At 45.8% G+C, this 18524-nt stretch overlaps 1 protein-coding gene across 4 annotated transcripts in view; it reads left to right on the top strand.

Moving 5' to 3' along the window:
* The first annotated feature begins 1617 nt into the window (after window positions 1-1617).
* RUBCN (rubicon autophagy regulator) overlaps window positions 1618-18524 on the top strand; it is a 186231-nt gene continuing 169324 nt past the window's right edge. For all 4 annotated transcript variants that reach the window (XM_069212892.1, XM_069212890.1, XM_069212891.1 and 1 more), the window contains exon 1: window positions 1618-1725. In XM_069212892.1, the coding sequence (XP_069068993.1) occupies window positions 1673-1725 (53 nt within the window). In that variant the 5' untranslated portion in view covers window positions 1618-1672. The remainder of the gene's footprint in view (window positions 1726-18524) is intronic.

The raw sequence follows: 18524 nt of genomic DNA, 5'->3' as shown, positions 1-18524 counted from the left end.
AATAGTTCCATTATCTTGATCTGTGAAATGTGGTGCCTCACCTATCTACAGACACCCACAGGTGCTCCCAGGCAGACTAGGAGCCTGTGCCGGCTCTCTCCAGCCCGGCAGCACAGTGCGCATGTGTGTTTGGCCGGCTCAAGATGGTTGGCCAAACACACATGCGCACTGAGGGGAGTGCATAGTGCACTCACAACTGTACCAGTCATCCCCATGGCCCCACCCCTTTAACAACTAAACAATAATAGTTTATTATTGTTTTGTTGTTAAAGGTTTGCAGCTGCTGCTGCTGGCGGGGGGGGATATTCTTGTGCCATAGCGGAGGAACCATCCCTGGAGTTACCGCATGCCGCCCCTTTCAGTTGGAACACATATACACACAAAGTAGTTCCCTTCAGTGCCAGGGAATACTATGGTGACGTGCACTTTTTTACATCACGTTTTTTACATCACCTTTTTGTCTTTAGTCAGTCAAGTCAACGCCGTGTCCTCTGCCTGCTTCCTCACCCTCCGCATGCTCCGCAAGATCTTCCGCTGGATCCCCGCCGACACTAGAAAAACCGTGACCCACGCCCTCGTCACGAGCCGCCTGGACTACGGCAACACCCTCAATGCTGGGACCACCGCTAAACTCCAAAAACGCCTGCAACGTATTCAAAACGCCTCGGCCCGCCTCATTCTCGACGTACCCCGCAACAGCCACATCTCCGCACACCTGAGACACCTGCATTGGCTCCCAGTCAGCAAAAGGATCACCTTCCGACTTCTCACCCACGCACACAAAGCCCTCCACAACAAGGGACCGGAATACCTCAACCGTTGCCTCAGCTTCTACATCCCCACCCGTCTCCTCCGTTCCTCTGGCCTCGCGCTCGCTGCCGTCCCTCGCATCAGCCGCTCCACGGCGGGTGGGAGATCCTTCTCCTTCCTGGCAGCCAAGACCTGGAACAACCTCCCCACCAGCCTCAGGACCACCCAGGACCACCCCGCATTCCGGAGACTCCTCAAAACCTGGCTTTTTGAGCAGCAGTGACCCCCCCTTCCCCCTAGCGCCTTGAGACCCGCACGGGTGAGTAGCGCGCTTTATAAATGTTAATGATTCGATTTGATTTGATTTAGTCAATGATTTTTTTTTTTTTTAAGATTGATAGATGCCCATCAACATTGTAAACCATAAAGTTTTGCAAAAGCCATGAGAAAACAAAACAAGATGTCCCGAAAAACACCAGACCTATTGCCTTTGCAAGTGCTTGTTTGAATTTTGATAAACCCTTATCTTATTCTAAAAAAGATCGGTGTTGCATGGTTTACACAGGCCAAACACTGTCAAGGCTTGGCGCGTGCACGGGCTCTCGACTCCCTGTTTTATTTGTTGGTTGTCCTATTGTAAAAGATTATTTGTTGTTTTGGGGTCTGCACGGAAACACCGCGAACGCTAGAGTACACTGTATCACAGCACTGGCACGCCCAGGACCTTTAAATAGCGTGGGCGGGGCAAGAAAAGCTCTCACGCGGTACTCGCGGTGCCCACCGGGAGCTGTAGGCCCAAGGGACGCTGGGAGTCGTAGTTCGTCCTCTCCCGGAAGCCGGAAGTGGGGGCGGGGCGCGTAGGAGGCGGGGCGAGCGAGGCAGCGGCTGTGGATGGGAGTGACGGAGGCGGGCGGCCGGGGTCATGGAGGTGTGCAGCGGCCGCCTGCAGGAGCCGCAGCCCGAGGGTGACAGCAGGTGAGGAGAGCGGAGGCTGAGGCGGTGCCTCCTGGGTGCGCTGCGATGGGGCCGGGAGTGGTCCTCAGTGCAGTCACATGGGACCTCTGTGCTATGGACTGAGGACCCCGCACCCCAAAACCACTGATAGGTTCCTCCAGAGAGGTGACGTGCTGTTGTTTACTCCAAGCAAGTTCCCTGTGTGTTGCAAGAGCCAGCACCACGATTTACCTCCTCAGCCCGGAAAAGACCCTCGGTGCATTTCTATTACACCTTTTGAACTATTATTTTTCAGGTGCACATATGCCACCGTCACACATAATAAAGGTCGTGCACGTATCTGTTCACACCTGATAATAGAGGGTGTGCAGTGTAGCCTCACTGTAATAACAATACAAGGTGCTTACAAACAGTCGTGCGATACTTTAATAATGTTTCAGGGTGTGCACCCATAGTTCCTTATGCACACGCCATCATTATTATATAATATACTAATCTCCGTTTGTGCACCGCACAGTGCTGAGACAGTCCCTCTCACCGTCTTCACCCGCCGCACCTGCAAGCTGTCATTTGGTGACAGTGGCAATACAATTTGCAAGTATTGGATAGTGCGGCGCCCCACTTTTTTTCTTTAACTCGACCGTTAAGAGTATCCTTGATCTCGCATCTCCAGAAAATGATGATTGATCATCAGCACCAAGAGCTGGGAGTTCTTTATCGGAAACCTTTTGAAGAGAGATATAAGGAATTATCATCTGGATAGGGCTGCAGTATGTAAGATCAAACTTTAAAGTCCCAGGGAAGGACTCTACATAGAGCAGCGGTCTTCAAACTGTGGGGCCGGCCCCGCTAAGGGGGCCTCAAGTGACCGGTGGGGGGCAGGTTGTGCCCAAATGAAGCGTTATGCAGATACGTGCTTTGCTTTAAGCAGAAAAAAACATTTATTACACTTTTAAAAAGTTAACAGAACTTAACTGCAATGTTTAAACAAGTCTGGACATATTTACACATTGTCAACTTAATGATTGTGAAAGTTTCTGAGGAGGGCCCAGTTATTTTTTCCCCCCACTGGGAGGTCTCGGCATGGAAAAGTTTGAAAACCACTGCCACAGAGCATCTTCCAGCAGTGGACCAGGTCAGCTGCCATTTTAGCAGGATCCATGCGGGGCAGGTTAAGGAACAGTGCCCAAATACCAGGGAGGTATAAATAATAATATAGCTCTGGACAATATGAAAGCAGGGGTGTGCAACAAGAGGGCACGGTCCAAGCTATATTATCAGAGCTGTCTCTATGTAAATGAGTTCCATTTAGATTCATTGTTTGTAAATGTATTTCCGGTTGCCCTCCTGAAAGCCTGGCATATATCTAGGCATAGAATAGAAATTTTGAACTAGACCATCTGGTGGTGTAGCAGGTGAAATGGGCAGGTTAATTGGACTTGCTGTTATTGTCTACTAGATCATGGGGTGGGGGGGTCTTATGAATGATTCACTCACTTTAATACTCTACCCTCTGCCGCCTTCATTTGCACATTCTCAGTTGGAAATCTGCCTTGCTAAGAGTTGGTGAAGTAGAGCCAATGTTCAGTGTCCTTCGTGCCCCGTGTCTAATTGGGTGAAGAAGAACTTGCATGTAAGCCAAAGAGTAGGTTTTACTGCTCACAAAAGGTTAACTACCAGCTCCAGAAGACCTGGCTACTTATTTACTAGTTACAAAGCAACTACCTTTGTGCTAATCAGCCGTACCAGTGAAGTTCACATACAGCGTGGTAAGGGGACAGACTTTTCCATTCTTGGTTTAAGATTCTGATCATTATGTCATTTACTATATGGGTTTATTTAGTTTTTAGTGTGTGTGTTTGGTCGGCTGTTGTCAAGTCTACTTGTCTTTTCTACAGTTGTGAGTACTTTGCTGTGCTGCTCTTAAACAAGGTTGTCTGGAGGATATATGGTGCTGTAAGCTGTTATGCCCATATAACGAGTTGGGAGTGTGAATGCAGGACGGCAAATACTATCTGTATTAACCACTTTTGGTCAGGATACATTTCCATCCATATTTACAGAAAGTAGCACTTTTCATATCTATAACTCTGTTTTGATGTTGGCCTGTGAAGTTCTTGCTGTTTGGGAATTTGTTAGGGCCCGGATGCTGGTAGTCTAGTATTAGGAGATGGTAAAATCATAAGAACCTGAATACAAACTGCCTCCACTGAGGAAACATTAGCCCAAAGCTGGGTGTTCAAAGCATAGTTTAGAAATTGGGAGGATGGCTTGATTACAGCTGCAAACATTTTGGCATTGTCGAAGAGCTGACGATATGCAAAAATATTTTTGTTCCCATGTTTTTTGGGCTCGTTTAGTTATGATTTGGGAATTTTCTTCCCTTGTTAGCACTTTTGGGTCACAAAGGGGGCTTAGAGTGAAAAAAAATCACAAGAGGCGTGTTATTTTCTAGGAAAAGTTGCTACCGTCGCAAGCTCCACAGACTATCCCCGGTTCGAAGTATTCATCATTCATACTGGGATTATTGTGCAAATATGTTTGTCTTGAGGAGATATGCCAAAAAGTTTTCATCAGCTTCTATAAAATGACGGTGTTAGGATATATGGGGTTAAAAAATGACGCTTACCACTTGTAGTTTCAGCCAGAGTATTCTTTTTGAAAAGATCTTCCAGGCCACTGTGCAAATGGAAGGACATACTTTGTGGGAGGAGGAAATATTGACATAGCAAGGGCCGGAGAGCATTCATTAACGCTGACCAATGAGTATTAAGCTTTCGTCCTCCGAAGCACACGTTCCTTACCCAGTGATGATGAAAAGATAAGGTTGCAGAGACCCATGCTGCTGCCTGGTGTGTAGCAGTGAAGCTAGTCTCAAAGTTAAGATAGTTTGCAGAGTGCCCGAAATGTAAAGTGTTCAACTCTCCATGACCACCTGATTAATTAGCAGTGCCTCACCCGGGGGGCGGGCTCCTTTATTTCACGGTCATGATATGTAATTCTCACTGTCTGGTATGGGCTGCATTGCCAAAGTCTCCTTGTGATACAATGAAGACCCTGATCAAAGTTTCCTTGAGGTGAGTAAACTGGTTTATGGGTACGATTCCTGGGAGGTTGTAGTTTCATAAAATGGCAGATTAACAAGGATGGTTAATGTAAAATAAACGAACATGTGTCGCATATAAATATGCTTATCTATGCATTTACAAGTGTTTGTCCACAAGTAAGTGCTTTCCCCTCCTTTGCCCAGGGATGTTTATCTAAACCCTGAAATTGGGAAAGTTGATTAACAAATTGGGTGAGTGATGTGCATGCGATACACAAAGCCTTCCTGCAGTGCTTTGTTCAGTTAGTATGTCCTGGGTCGAATACACATGTGGATTTGCTGTTGTCACTTGAGGTTGTTGAATTACGCTAATCAGTAATGTTTAATTTATTAATTGGTCTTTCATGCTTGGGCTGAAATTAGGGTTGTTTTTCATTTGTGTCACAGGTGGACGTTAACTGGTTTAAGCCCAAGGTTGAAAAGCTTGTTGTCCGCACATATATGTTGTATGTGAACGCAGATGTGTTAGATATCCTAGAACCTTGATGAAGGCTAATGACGCCTGTGGGTATTTCGAGGCTGAAACATGTAGAGAAAAGTATATGGATGCTTGAAACATTACTTTCAGTAGACATCCAAGGTCAATTGTTTTAGCCATATCATGGGTACCAACAAAATAAAGAGAAATCTTTTTCGGTACACCCTGGGTATTTTTAACTGATCCAGATCCCCGTTTCTGTCCAATGAGCAAACTCTTGAGCACGGTTGAGTCCACCCAGGAGGTATCCACCTACCTTGTTGTGGGGTGGACACTAGTGATAAACCATGCCATGATAAGTAGTGGGTAAGGTGTCCACATCCTATCTCGTATGACAAATGTGATACCGTAGGTGACAACGAAATCCATGTCTCCATAAAATCTCCGCGGAGCAGGTGTGTACAGATTTCATCAGTGTGGATTGTGTGCGAGTTGTTAAAGTCCTCTAGTGTGTTCTTGTAACACACACAGTCATTTAATAATGACAATTGTTTACTAAGTGAATAAATCAGATGAAACTTGTGTAGTAAAGTATGCATTTATTACTGAAGAGCAAAGGTAGCTGCAATGGGAATTAAACCGTTAGAAATCGTGTTAGACTTGACAACAAATGTTGTCTGGAATATAACAGAATCACTATCGAGTTGTCTCAATGTCATAACTAAAATTGTGAAAACCAAAACATTGAGGAGGTAATTGCACAGAGGGGGGTAAAGCGGTACTATTTATAATTCCATATGTGTGAGCCTTGAAAGTAATATATCATCAAGGTGCATATGGAGCTATGTATAGGAGACCTGTGCACACTTACCGGTTGAAAGTTTGGTCCCCAGTGTTCTGGCCGCGACCACTCGATATACCAGGCCCACACTGCAGAAGTTGTATTCATCTGTTTTCTCTTTTAAGGTCCCTACAGCAACCATAAAGTAAATTAAAAATGACTCCACTGTAGTGTGCTTTATTATCTTATATTTCTTTTGGAGCACAGAGGTGAAGGCCAGCCAGAAGCGCAGGTATTTCCAGAGCCACAACGTGTAAAACTTTTTTTCCGTGGAGTGATCCAATTGTTTACCACACAGTAAGCAGGGCAGAGGAACTTTTAAGGCAATAGCCTTGGCACTAATTGCTCCGAAGTCAAGTGCCAGAGCAGAAAGACCAGTTTTATCGGTATTAGGAAGTGAATCTTGCATACTTGGCACTGGGCGAAACGCCTTCTCGGCGATCATACATTATTGTATGACCAGAATCAAACGGAGAGGAAGTGGAGGAAGGCTGTGTCCGTGGTCTGGCCTCAGGGGCTGTCTGAGCCAGCAGCGCTGTCCAGGATTGGCAAGCAACCCGCCTAAATCGTTTTCTGGGGTTTCAAGTCCGTCTTACACATGAAAAGAGAGGTTTTGTATAGATAATGCAGTTAACAGCGTATACCGTGGTCTGTCTTTAGTACAGAAAGCAATAACCAGACTGTTCTTTAATTGTTTTTGGGCCATTTTATTCTGCCTTGCACACATACATCGCAATCTGCAACTTTTATTAAATAACAAGTTTGTTGCCATCCTGACTTGCTGAGCAAACAAAATGAGTGGAAAGTATCTTCTTGCCCCTTTTTATTCTATTCTATTTTGTTTATTTTTTGTAATTTGCCATTTTATGAAGTACAGGTTACAAGGTAACCGCCACGTTCTTTACTCCGAAAGTGAGTCCACAACATCCCACCGATGAGTTTGATCTTTAAATGAAGCCGGTCTTTCACAGTTATGGGATGTAATCTGACCTATGCTATTTGACAATATTCTGAGCATTTCGATGTTCTTTCCCCTTTGATAGATTATAATAACATTGCTTGCCTCTGCAATGAGTTGTGGTGACATTTCTTGTTAAAAGGTAATGTGTTGTGTAGATTGTGCAATGGAAGGCATAGTTTTAACAGAACATTCAATCGAAGGGTATGTTTACGTCAGACCTACATGCTACAACAGGGGCAGCCACAACAGGGGCAGCCCTACTGACCCAGAAACAGGGCCAGTTAAACCACTAGAAGCCACAGCGGTTTCAGGAGACAATGTACCTCTATACCACACAATGTCAATGAAAATAAGACCGTGCCCCACAGAAATTTGAATGCAGTTGAGATTCTTGTTAGATAATGAGTTTACACAAACATAATATCACAATACAGTATACAATTTGTAATCAAAATATTACACTAAATAAACACATAAAGACAGTTTACAGTGTGAACAAAAACAATAGCACTGGGTCTTAAATTCAATTAAGTAGTCCACACAAGATGGAACCCATCGCAGTCAGTGTTTCTTCCATAATTTGCATTGATGTGTCAAAGGTGTTTCGATCCTTACAATGTACAGGGTCATCATTGGCACAAACAATATGTGGAGCAAAACGAACAAAGATATTGTTGACCACTGAACAAAACACGCAACCACCTGCTCATCGCCTCAGGGGAATCTTCCCTGAATTTCGAAATTGAGTCACTTGCAACGTATATATCTGAAGACCAATATCATTCAGATATATCAGTAGGCTTGTTCAGTTTAAAAAAAAAAAATCACGATCAAAGTCATTATCTTTGTAAAATGCTGCTTTTACGCCTAAAGTGACTTTGATCGCAGAGTTTAAAGGAGAGCTAAATCGTGTTGCCCAGTAATAATTATTGCCTTACGATAAATCATTTCCCATTTTTGATTACTTTGAATTTTTTTTAAATAAATGAGCACAAATTGTTTGTATACTGAATTGTGATATTATGTTTGTGTAAAATCATTAGCTAATAAGAATCTCTATTGCTTTGAAATTTCTGTTGGGCACTTTTATTTTCATTGGAAATTTGTGATATGTAAGTCCGTTATCTCCTGGAACTACATGCCATTCAAGCATTACTCTTCTTTAAGTGTGTTTCGTCCTATCCCCTCCACAACTCTCCACGGCCCATATACTTAATGATGTAGCCAACAACCTAAAGAACATCAGCAGTAGTTTCAGCATTAGCTTTAATGTTTTTAGAAGAAATCCCGGGATGTCCACAAGCTCCCAAACTGATCGTGATATTGGTCATCCATAGCTTTCCAGTAGTATTTGGTTTGCCGCTGTATTCTCATACATCGCTGGTTGAGTTAAAATTCTTGCTCTTGCTTTTTGTTCTGTATGTTGTCCCAGTGCCCCATCGCAATACTTAGTCACCCATAGGATCTGTTCTTCCATTCTGTCATTGGTTTCAGCTCAAAATATTATTATGTATTTCTCCTTTTTATGTGTAAGTGAGAATAAACAAGATGGTAAAAAAAAGAAATCTACTTTGACCTTGTCTTGACTTAAATGCCTCGGTCCCACAAGTCCACAAGATGTTGGTATGTTATTTTAGTACAGTTCTTTTCACCCCAGTGTGCATACCATATTCCATAGCGAAGTATCCTTGTGGCCTTTGCCACAGTGGTTTGAAAACATTGTAAATAAGAGCTGTTTGTTTTAGCCCATGCATGATTGCTCGGTGTCTCTTACCTTGGACAGGGCGCGTACGGATTGAGTACCAAGATTGAAAAGCGGGACCTGCAGGATGTAAAGATTTCAGTGGCGGGTGCACATCTCTTGACTACCTCCAGCGTTGCAATTTTTGGGGTTTGAATATGGGGTGGTAAAAGTCACCTTTTTCAAAATGCACCTTGTTGATTTTAAATTTGTGAATTCAGGCCATGTTACAGTACTTACCCGACAGTCTCAAAGTTCCTACATGAAGAGAAGATCTGACCTTATTCTGTGTTATTGTGCCCGCAATCCCCGTGTGTGTTGGTGTTGTTTTTTTTTAGTCCTGTCTTGAGTTGTAAAGTTAAGGTCTACTTATAATTTAAGTGAGTCTATGCAAGATAGTATTACCGCCTAGAAATGAGCTCTCAGGTGTGAGGAAAGTCTTTTTTTTTTTATTTTTGTAGATTTTGTGAAGGTGGATTAGACCAGTTACATCCGAATGCTTTATACTACTGCAAAGCAAACAATTTCAACCATGACAAAGCAACCTACCTATAAAACAGTTTAGGCAACAAACCGGACTACCACCTAGTTCGGAGCTTGTGGAGGAATCTAGAAAATGGATAGAACTGCAGTAGCGAGAGTTTTTTTTAAAAAACTGGAAATTCCCAGGCTCCTTAGCGATAACTATGGGAGATGTGAGGGCTGCCACAAATTCGCAGTTTAATTTACAGGCTCACAGTAAGGGAGAAACCTCTTAAAAATGGCGAAGTTTCAATTATCGTGCAGCTGAGCCTCCTTGGAAGGAAATCCCCCGGTGGCAGAAATCACTGCGGCAGAGATGCGTTTGCCTTTATCCTCCTTAGTTGTCAGTTAACTATGTCACTGGTGCATAAGAGGCAGAGCGCCATTTGATTTAAAATGGCAGGTCCACCCCTGTTTCTGGAGTGGCTGGTGTACCTTCCATTATAAGAAGACATAGTAACTCTAATGTGCTGGAAAGTCCCCCCGTCCCCCCCCACCCCACCAGAGATCATTTTAATCCCTTTCTAAGGTTGTCATTGAGTATAGCTCATTAAATGATTTTGGCGCTGTTAAGTAGCCCTGACCTTAAGTGTACACATGTGGTCCCTTATACAGAGAAAAGGGTCTTGCGACCACCCCTGCAGAGTTCCCACCGCCCTCCCACTAGGCCCAGTTGTACTGGTATCTTGCTGTTCCCTTCATTGCTGCTAAAGCGCCCGGTCCTGTCCTGTGAGAATTGAGGCGCTTTGTGCCCTAGTCCGGATTTTCGGGTGATTCAGAGGTTTCAGCTGGGAGGGTCGGGGTACTGCCCGGTGGGCTGCGTGGCGGTTTATTTGGACCATGTATTGCGCTGCAGAAAAAGGCAGGGACGCAATTTTATGTGGATTTCACAGCATAGTGGGGGTCAAATAGTGGTGCCGCATTTTTCAATTTACGTGCATGCCCTAAATGCGTATTTAATGCCATGTTTAAGCCAGGGGTGACATGCGAGAATAAACTTGTCGGTGTGGAATTAAGTTCTTATACCGTATTGATAGCACAGACCAGAGTTCGAGTGCAATTCTGGTTGTGAACTCATCACCTGTTAAAATAAGAAAAATACCTTTTTCAGGGCAAACTTAACTCTTGGGTACACTGTTCCTGCTACCCATAACTATCTATAATGCTCTAATGTTAATTATAAACTAGAAACAGAACTCCTCTCTTGCATGGCGACAGTGTATATTTTTAAAATAAAAATGCATGCTCCTTTTCTGACGTCACCTGCTGCAGCCTTCTGTAGTATGGAGCTGTGTGCCAGAGTTGAAAGCTATACAGACAATGCTGGAATTATTTGCTTTTCTTGGATACAAGGCATGGGTGGGTGGTCAGTCTCCAAGTCCTATGGATAGGTGGAAAACGTGAGTGGTTTCAATGCACAGGGGGTGGCTCTCGTGGCAGAGATTGGTGCCAGAAGAGATGTCTTGGTATAAGGTATCATCATGTGGAATGCCTCTACAGGGAGGTGTTTGTGACTTCCTGTTCAGCTTTCCATCCTTCAAAACTTCTGAACAAATGTGATTGTGTTCGATAGATGACACCCGTTTCAAAATATTCGTTTTGTGGTATCCTTTTTTAAAATCCTGAAATCTGATCTTTAAGCTGTCTTTCGTTTTTAGCGTCAGTAATAGTCCAAATCGAATATTTCAGGTTTTCCACATGCTGTCATCATCCTAGTGCATAGTTCGCTACCTGGTTCAGACAGCCAACGTTCTCTCTGAAATATAAGTTTCTTTTATGAATAACTGTCTGGCCACTGATACTAGAAGTTGCCACGAAAAAGCTACATTTGTCCAAAATAGTATACGGAAAAATGAATATTGAAACAATATGGACATGTCAGTTCCCTGCATGTCCCGCTCTGGCTTAGGCTTGAACGAATGAGTGATTGAATGAATGAATGTTTGACTTAGACTTAACTTCAATTCTTCTTACCCGGAAGGTCCCTGGTACCTGCCCTGATGCCTTCCCTTCTGGCTTGTGCGGTCTGATTACAGCCACCGGTCCTGTTCTGCCCTCGGTGCCTTCTCCCTGCTCGCCCCACCCACTCTGTGCTGCTTCTGAGCAGGCTGCTTCAGTGGTTTTTAGGGTCAGCCCCGGTGCATGTTTGGGTGGTTTACTTGTCTATCTGAAAGGCCTGTTCTTTCCTGGTCATCTTTATCCCCCAGTCTTGCGTTTGTCCTACCTCTGAATTTTGGCTTTCCCTTGCTGAGTTTTTGTCTTCCACTGTTGAAATGTTTTTTTTTTGTTTTACTTGTACTTCTCATTTAACGATGTAAAACTCCCTGGGAGTGCAAGTTCTCCTTGCTGCTGTTTCTGAGCATAGGGTATGCTCGCTTTCATCCCTTTGCTCAACTAACATTTGTCACCCCCTCTCCTCTTACTCAGTGTTTGACCCTCAGCACTGCTGTGGCTCGGTGTCTCATTCACCAGCTGCCCTCCTCTATCTCTCTATCCCCCTCCCCCTTACCTGTCTCCCTCCCCCACTCCACCAGATCCCTCCCCCACTCCACCGGGTCCCTCTCCCAGGCTCCTGCTTCTGCTTGGGCATTGCTATGGCATTGCCACCGCTGGATGCTTCTAAAACGTGGTGCCATTGAAGAAGCTGTACCCGCCGAACACCCATCTAAAAAGTCTTTATCCTGATGTTGCTAGACTGTGACCCCCACTTAAGAAGGGAGATGTTAAAGTTCCACCAAGGATGCACCCATTGTTTGCGGGGCCAGATTTCGCTTGAGTTTTACAGCTAAAGATTGATTTGCAATAGTATGTTAGTACTAATTATATATTTTGCGTGGCTGCATAAAATATACGTGTACTACTGATTTTGATGAATGTGTTTTATAGTTGTGTGGAAGTTTTAAAGCCTTTGTTTCTAATTTTATGTAATTTTAAGGTACCAGACAGCAGTGAATATTTTAATCTATTTCAGATTTTTAGACGTTGCACTTTTATTGCTCTAAAAAGTTGCCTGTAGGGCTTTAAGTTGATGTAATTATTTCTGATGTGGTTTTATGGACAATATTGTCTTAGTAAAATTATGTTTTGAACTGAACTAAGCGAATGTGTCCCTCATGGTGTCTAGAAAGCTTCTCGTCTTACCGGAGACCAGAGGAGCGCCTTCTCGAGATCCTACATCTCCCAGTGTGGGTCAGCTAAGTGGTGGCAGAACAAACCTGCCCTTTCCAATCCCAGCTCTCCAATGCCCTACTCCAAGTGAGAAAGCCTCAGGGGTCCCGGTGTGCGCCGTGGTCAGGTCTAAAAGGGATCACACTGGGGTTCCCTCCCCCCCCCCCCCCAAGCATCATCAAGACTTCCCTTTCACCGGTGAGTGGACCTGCAGGTCCTGAGTAGGTAGGTCCTCAGTGTCGCAGTCTATCCCGATTTTAGGAGCCCTGCTAACAATAATTATAACAAGCATTTGCAATGCAACGGGTCTCGCGTTTGCTCATGTTAGAGCTGATAGCGTTGTAAACTCCTAACCCGACTTTTCACCTATCGGCAAAAGTGCTTTTATGTAGGTAACCCAAAAAAGTGAAATTAAATGTGTAAAGTGCTCGACTTCTGCCAGGCGAAATCGCGTGGAAAATATAGAAAAAAGTAGTCCACAATCAGACAGAAAACAGCGAGCCCCACATGTTTTCTGTACTTGGTCGCTGCGCTCGAGGAGGGCTAGCCACCAGAAAAGGCATGACCTATGCGTGCCTTTGACTGATGAAAGCAAGCAGATTTTACTAGGCAAGCCCATGAACCAATGAAGGACACTGACGTGACGTCGACAGGGCTCCGAGCCCTTTTCTAGTAACTAAAGTGTCTCGCTGCGATACGCATGCGCGAGCGCACGCAACGCAGGCAGATGCTCATTTTCTCGAGTGAGCCAAGAGCCGCGTCGTTTTAGGTTTAAGCTGCTGTTAGGTTACTCAGTAGTTGGCCAATGAGGTTCTTTTGTTCCCATCGGCTTGCGGGGTTCAGGGGGAGCACACCTGGGAAGGGCCTGCAATCTCACAACAGAGTAATCCGGTTTTGGTGAGAAGGTTGCAGTCTGCCATTCTGTAGTGAAGTATTCTTGGCCAGCTCGTGTTTGTGAACATTGGACAGCAGTGTTGAACCACAACACCACTTTAACAGTGACATTGTCTCTCACACAGCGGTTTCCAGCGTTGGAGATCTTTTCTCGATCACAAGTGCAGAATATGTGCAATCGGGTGTCCAGTTTAACACTGTATTTTCTCAGTTTTACTCTTTCATTCCATTTTGTTTAGTTTGATTGTTTCTTTTTGTTCTTTATCTTTAGTTGTTCATAAGGTTATGTACTTTGGGATATTGTCAGTGTTGGATCGTTATTAAAAAATGGCAACTCTGGCTGGACATGAACATCTGCATTGCAGATGTGCAGTGTCTTGCGCCATACTTGGACAGACTCCTCCTCCTTGGAGCCAACCTGTGGCTTCTCATCCAGAGCTCCTGAGAGAGTCAAAGGCCTTTAGAGGCTTAAAGGTGAGGGAGATGCAGGGGATGGTTCCTTTGTAGACCAATTACCAAGGTCCTGGTGGGTGGAAACACCTGCAGTCTCCGCCATATATGCTTGGTTGTCCCTGCACATGGAAGGATCAGGCAGAGAGCCTCTGTGTCACTGAGGTAGGTGGACTGGTGTTAAATTTGGGTTCCTGGCAGATTGACTCCGATTGGTTAGTGTTTAGTTCCAACAGTCGTAATTGTGGCCACTTCCTCTGATTATGGGGTCCCCTTTTGGGAGCGTGACTCCGCGTCCACTCTTCATTGTTCCTCCGATGCCCCTCCATCCAGTCCTGTTTTTGTAATTCATTTTTTGGAAGGCACAGCAACAAATTACTGGGGGCCCGCTAGGCGCTTTGACGCTTCTAAAATTACATTATTTTTTTTCAATCCATCGATCCGTCTGGAACGTTAAATTTAGAAAAATAAAAGAAAAAAAAAAAGAAATGGCACTTGTTTCAATTTGAAGGAGACGCGAATGGAACACGTTTCACCATTCATGTGCCTCAACATCAGCAGTTTAATAATTTTCCCTTTAAAAAAAAAAAAAATTGGTCAATGCTTCACAACTTCGGCAAGCAACATAGATAAAGCCAATAGGCCCAAAAGGGGACACCTATTTAGTTTGCAAATGGATGTTGCTCATGGTGCCGGTTTTCAGGGGCGTAGTTTGGGATGTCACACCCCCTAATAAATGTAGTCTGTAGTAGATAATTGGTTACAAGTGCGTTAAGTCGGGTTTGGTGAGATGTTTTCGGATTTCACTTGGGATTTTTATATGCACGTGCAGACACACCCACACTGTTTTTAAAGCTCTAAAAATTATTTTACAAAATATTGTGTTATAAGTACCCCTCACAATCCTCTCTCCTCTTCCTTCCTACTGCTCCTCAAGCCCCCCAACCTCTCCTCCTTCCTACTGCTCTTTAAAGCACCCCCACCCCCATTGCTTCTTATGTAATGTATTGTAACCAGTGTGATTGTTGGAAAATCTTAAACTCGCACCCCCTAATCTTACTGACCATCCTGCGCCTCTTTCAGTTTTTACTTTCCCCTCCTGCGTCTTGTCATCACTCTCCCTTCCTCCGCATGCTAGGCTTGCCACACGGGAGCTCTCGTGCTGGAGGGCTCTCAGACCTCCTTTTAGGGCTGTTGAGCTGCAAGCCCCAGGCCTTTCAACCTGTGTCCCATCGTGTGTGTGCAGAAGTGCACATGCAGTGTAAAGAGCGGGGCCCTGCATGCCTAGTGTTTAGGGGCGTAGTCTGTGGGGCTGTGCGCAGCATGCATGGAGCTGCAGAGCCCGGCAGTCCCGGGGGGGAGGGGGTCATGATACACCTGTGGAAGTGTCATGTACACTGCTGTCCCAAGACTAACGGCCTGATTACGAGTGTAGCACTCATTAGACCGCCAGACTCGCGATGACAGTCAGGACCGCCGTTGCTGTGGTGGTCCAACCGCAGTATTACGACCCTGGTGGTCAGATTGCCAGAGAACTGCCATCTCCTCCGGGATCGGTGATCCTGACGGATTGATGCCAGGTGCAGGTTGCAATCAGGCCCTGCTAATGACAACCTGGTTCTCCTCCAGCCTTTTCATGACTGTATCACTGCCATGAAAATACTGGCGGTGAACAGGTGCAGGGGGCCACAGAGGGGCCCCTGCACTGCCCATGCACATGTCATGAGCAGTACAGGGTCCCACTACCCAGGCCCTCGCAGTGCTCATTGTGAAGGTGCTGGTGCACCCTGCGGGCGGCAGCATTGTCTCCTGATTGACCTGGCAGCAATACTGCCACCACTTTCCTGCCGGGTTGACTGGCAGAAACCTTGGTTTCCATCCGTCAGCTCTGTGGGAAAGTTGTAATGGGCCCGGGGGGGAGGTAGCCAGTATGGCGACAACCTCCCCGATGGGGCACCCCGTCCGCCGAACCCATAATCAGGCCCTAAGACACCTCAAAAGTCACACAAAGCACCTCTGTCCTGACCTCTGTTGTGCACTGATGTTTTAGTAATGAGGCGTACTGCACCTGTGTGCACTTGTATCTCATTACTGAGCGCTCTGTCCTCAGTTCCATAGTGCGCCTGCTCTCAGTGTTGAGACACTTGCAGAGCTCTCACAGTGCACATAAATGGATCTGGGGCGCTCCGGTTACGGTGCCAGTGAGACTGCGAGAGCTCACACAGGGGGACCCCTGCTCTCACCCACCTTCAGCGTGTAGGGGCCCCCAGCACTGAGCACCAGTGACACTCAGTAGCATGACCCTGTGAGTGCGGTGACCGTGCAAAGCGCAGGCCCCAGGTTCCAGGACACTAGGAAGTCCTGCCACAGGGGTCAGACTCTCCAGTGCCAGTGAGGCAGCATGGGGGGGTGAATGCACCTCCTAAACTCGTGCTGCTGAAGAAGCCTTCACCGATGCACCGAGAGAGGGGGTGCGTGTGCACTGTCAGGGCTGGTGGACCCCAGGGACACAGCTTCCGTTAGTGCAGCAGGAGCAGTGGCACAGGGGCCTGAGGGGGGCAGGGAACCCTGATTATTGCTGTGTTTTGTAAGTCAAACAGCCCCTGGGTTTGGGGGCGGGTGGGGCTACGGCACAGGCCGGCCCTCGGACACTAGGTCCGACAGGAGCCCCCCACAGCCCCGGTCCCGTGACTCCGAGGTCAGCGCCTGGGATCCCTGCCCGAGTCCCGGCGCCGCCCCTCAGGGTTGCTGACGGTGTGTGCTCTGGTGCTGGCCTCGTGACTCACTGACCACCTTATGCACAGCCAGCACTTTCCTCTCGCAGGATGTGTGCCGCTGACCTCGGCTACGGTCCCTTGTCTCAGGAGCTGCCTCAGAAGTTTACAGTGTTTTGTACGTGCAGGAGGACGTGCTGTAAACGGAATGTTACAGCAGCCACGAGTAAGAGGTTGTTATGAGCTGGGAGCAGGCAGGGCGGGGCTGGATGGAGATTGAACGCCGTGGTCTGAGTTCAGCAGATGATTACACTCACTTTCCAAATGTACATGTCACCTGCGATTTTAAAATAATGCCCTTCTGCCCAGGACCACTGGAATTATGCGGCACAATTTGTGATACTATTACCTCATTTTATTGTTATTTTCAAACTTGTTAACACTGACTAGGCGTTAGCCGCACTTAATTAGTAGCAGTTTAACACCTAAATATAGCAATATGCTACAGAAGATGACCAGTCGTTTTTAGCAAGTTTTGAACCGTTTGAGCTACAAACACGTGTTTCTTGTTAAAAATCTGCAGATTATGCGGCAGATGTTAGATTATGTGACAAATGTGGAAAATACACAATTATGCAAAAATCGGCGCGGCCGCACAATTTCATAATTCCTGTTTATACCCCTCCCTCCCCATTGTGGACAGCGTTCGTGGCCTCTCGCTTCATCATGATGTAAATAAACAGTTTGAGTAAGAACAGTAGTGCATTTAAAGAAAATCTGGCGCTGGAACTTTCTTGAGATGCAGCCCTGGTGCCGGTGACTGCCAGAGGTGCGAATCTCATGGATCACACTTTCTGTTCCACCTCAACACTGTCCCTTCCCCTCCCTGCTGCTGTCTCTAGCTCACTCTTGCATAATATTTTTCATCCTTACGTTTTCTCTCTTCCATTTTTCATTTTCTGCATTCCTCGCGCTTGCCCGGGGTCAGAGACCGATGAGGAGAATGAGGTCGCGGCCTGCAGTCATGAGTGCTGGTGCCCACCACCCGCAAGCAATACGTTTTGTGAAGTTAGAACTTCTCCCCAGATACTTAACTTGTGCGGGTGCTTCAATCCGTTTCCCTCTTTTGAGAAAGTATGCCTTTAGCTCTTAACTATTCCTTTTATCTGAGAGAAATGTTTTATTCAGTAGGGCGTAACTAAAGGTATGTTAGCACTTTATTGTGAGCCATACATGCGCACTCTTACAGCTGGATTCCATTTTGTACTGTTCTTAGATTTCCTCTTTAATGTTGCGTATCGTTGTGGGGTGTGCTTGGTTAGTTAAGATTTGTTAAGGATGTTAACTTTGATCCTGCTAGAGAACTTTGTAGCATGTTTTGTATAAGAATGGAGAGCACTACAGGGAGTTGATGTTTTTCATTGAGCTGTGGTCAGTTGTCCAAACCTGGCCAATGCGTATTGTTTTCTGGACAGCATCCTTTGGCAGGTAACTTACCACGATGCAAGTAGCCTGCTAGGTGACCCCCCTCTTGAGTGGATTGAAAGAGTGAAGCCCCCAGCAGAAGGCACCATAGATGATCACCCCTTTGTCCTGTGCATAGTACTGGCGTTGATTCCACTCTGAAATAAGTTTAGCTGTGGTGCTTCTCTCTTCAAAGAGCTATCCCAGTCATTGACTTCCTAGAAATCGGACAGGAGTGAGAACTAAACGTGTAGTTGTTCTTCCTGACCTTACTGGATGACGTCCTCTTTTTCTGTCTTCAGTCCCTGACGTTAATGGTGCATGCGTCTCTACACAACTGTGTTAATAAGAATTCTTGGGCCATATGTACGAAAGCTTTTTCCCATAGACACAGAATGGGTAAAATCCTTTTGTACATCTGGCCCCTTGTTCTTTGTTACGTATGTGAAGGTTTCCAGTGCTGCTTAATTGGGAAGGGTGTCTGTCTGGGTGTTCAACTGGTATTCTATCCTCAGAGTAAACCTCTCTTTCTCCGCATGAG

Source organism: Pleurodeles waltl, chromosome 11, assembly GCF_031143425.1.
Source record: "Pleurodeles waltl isolate 20211129_DDA chromosome 11, aPleWal1.hap1.20221129, whole genome shotgun sequence".
NCBI lineage: Eukaryota > Metazoa > Chordata > Amphibia > Caudata > Salamandridae > Pleurodeles > Pleurodeles waltl.
Note: the sequence above shows the minus strand (reverse complement) of the source record. Positions and strands in the feature narration are given on the sequence as shown.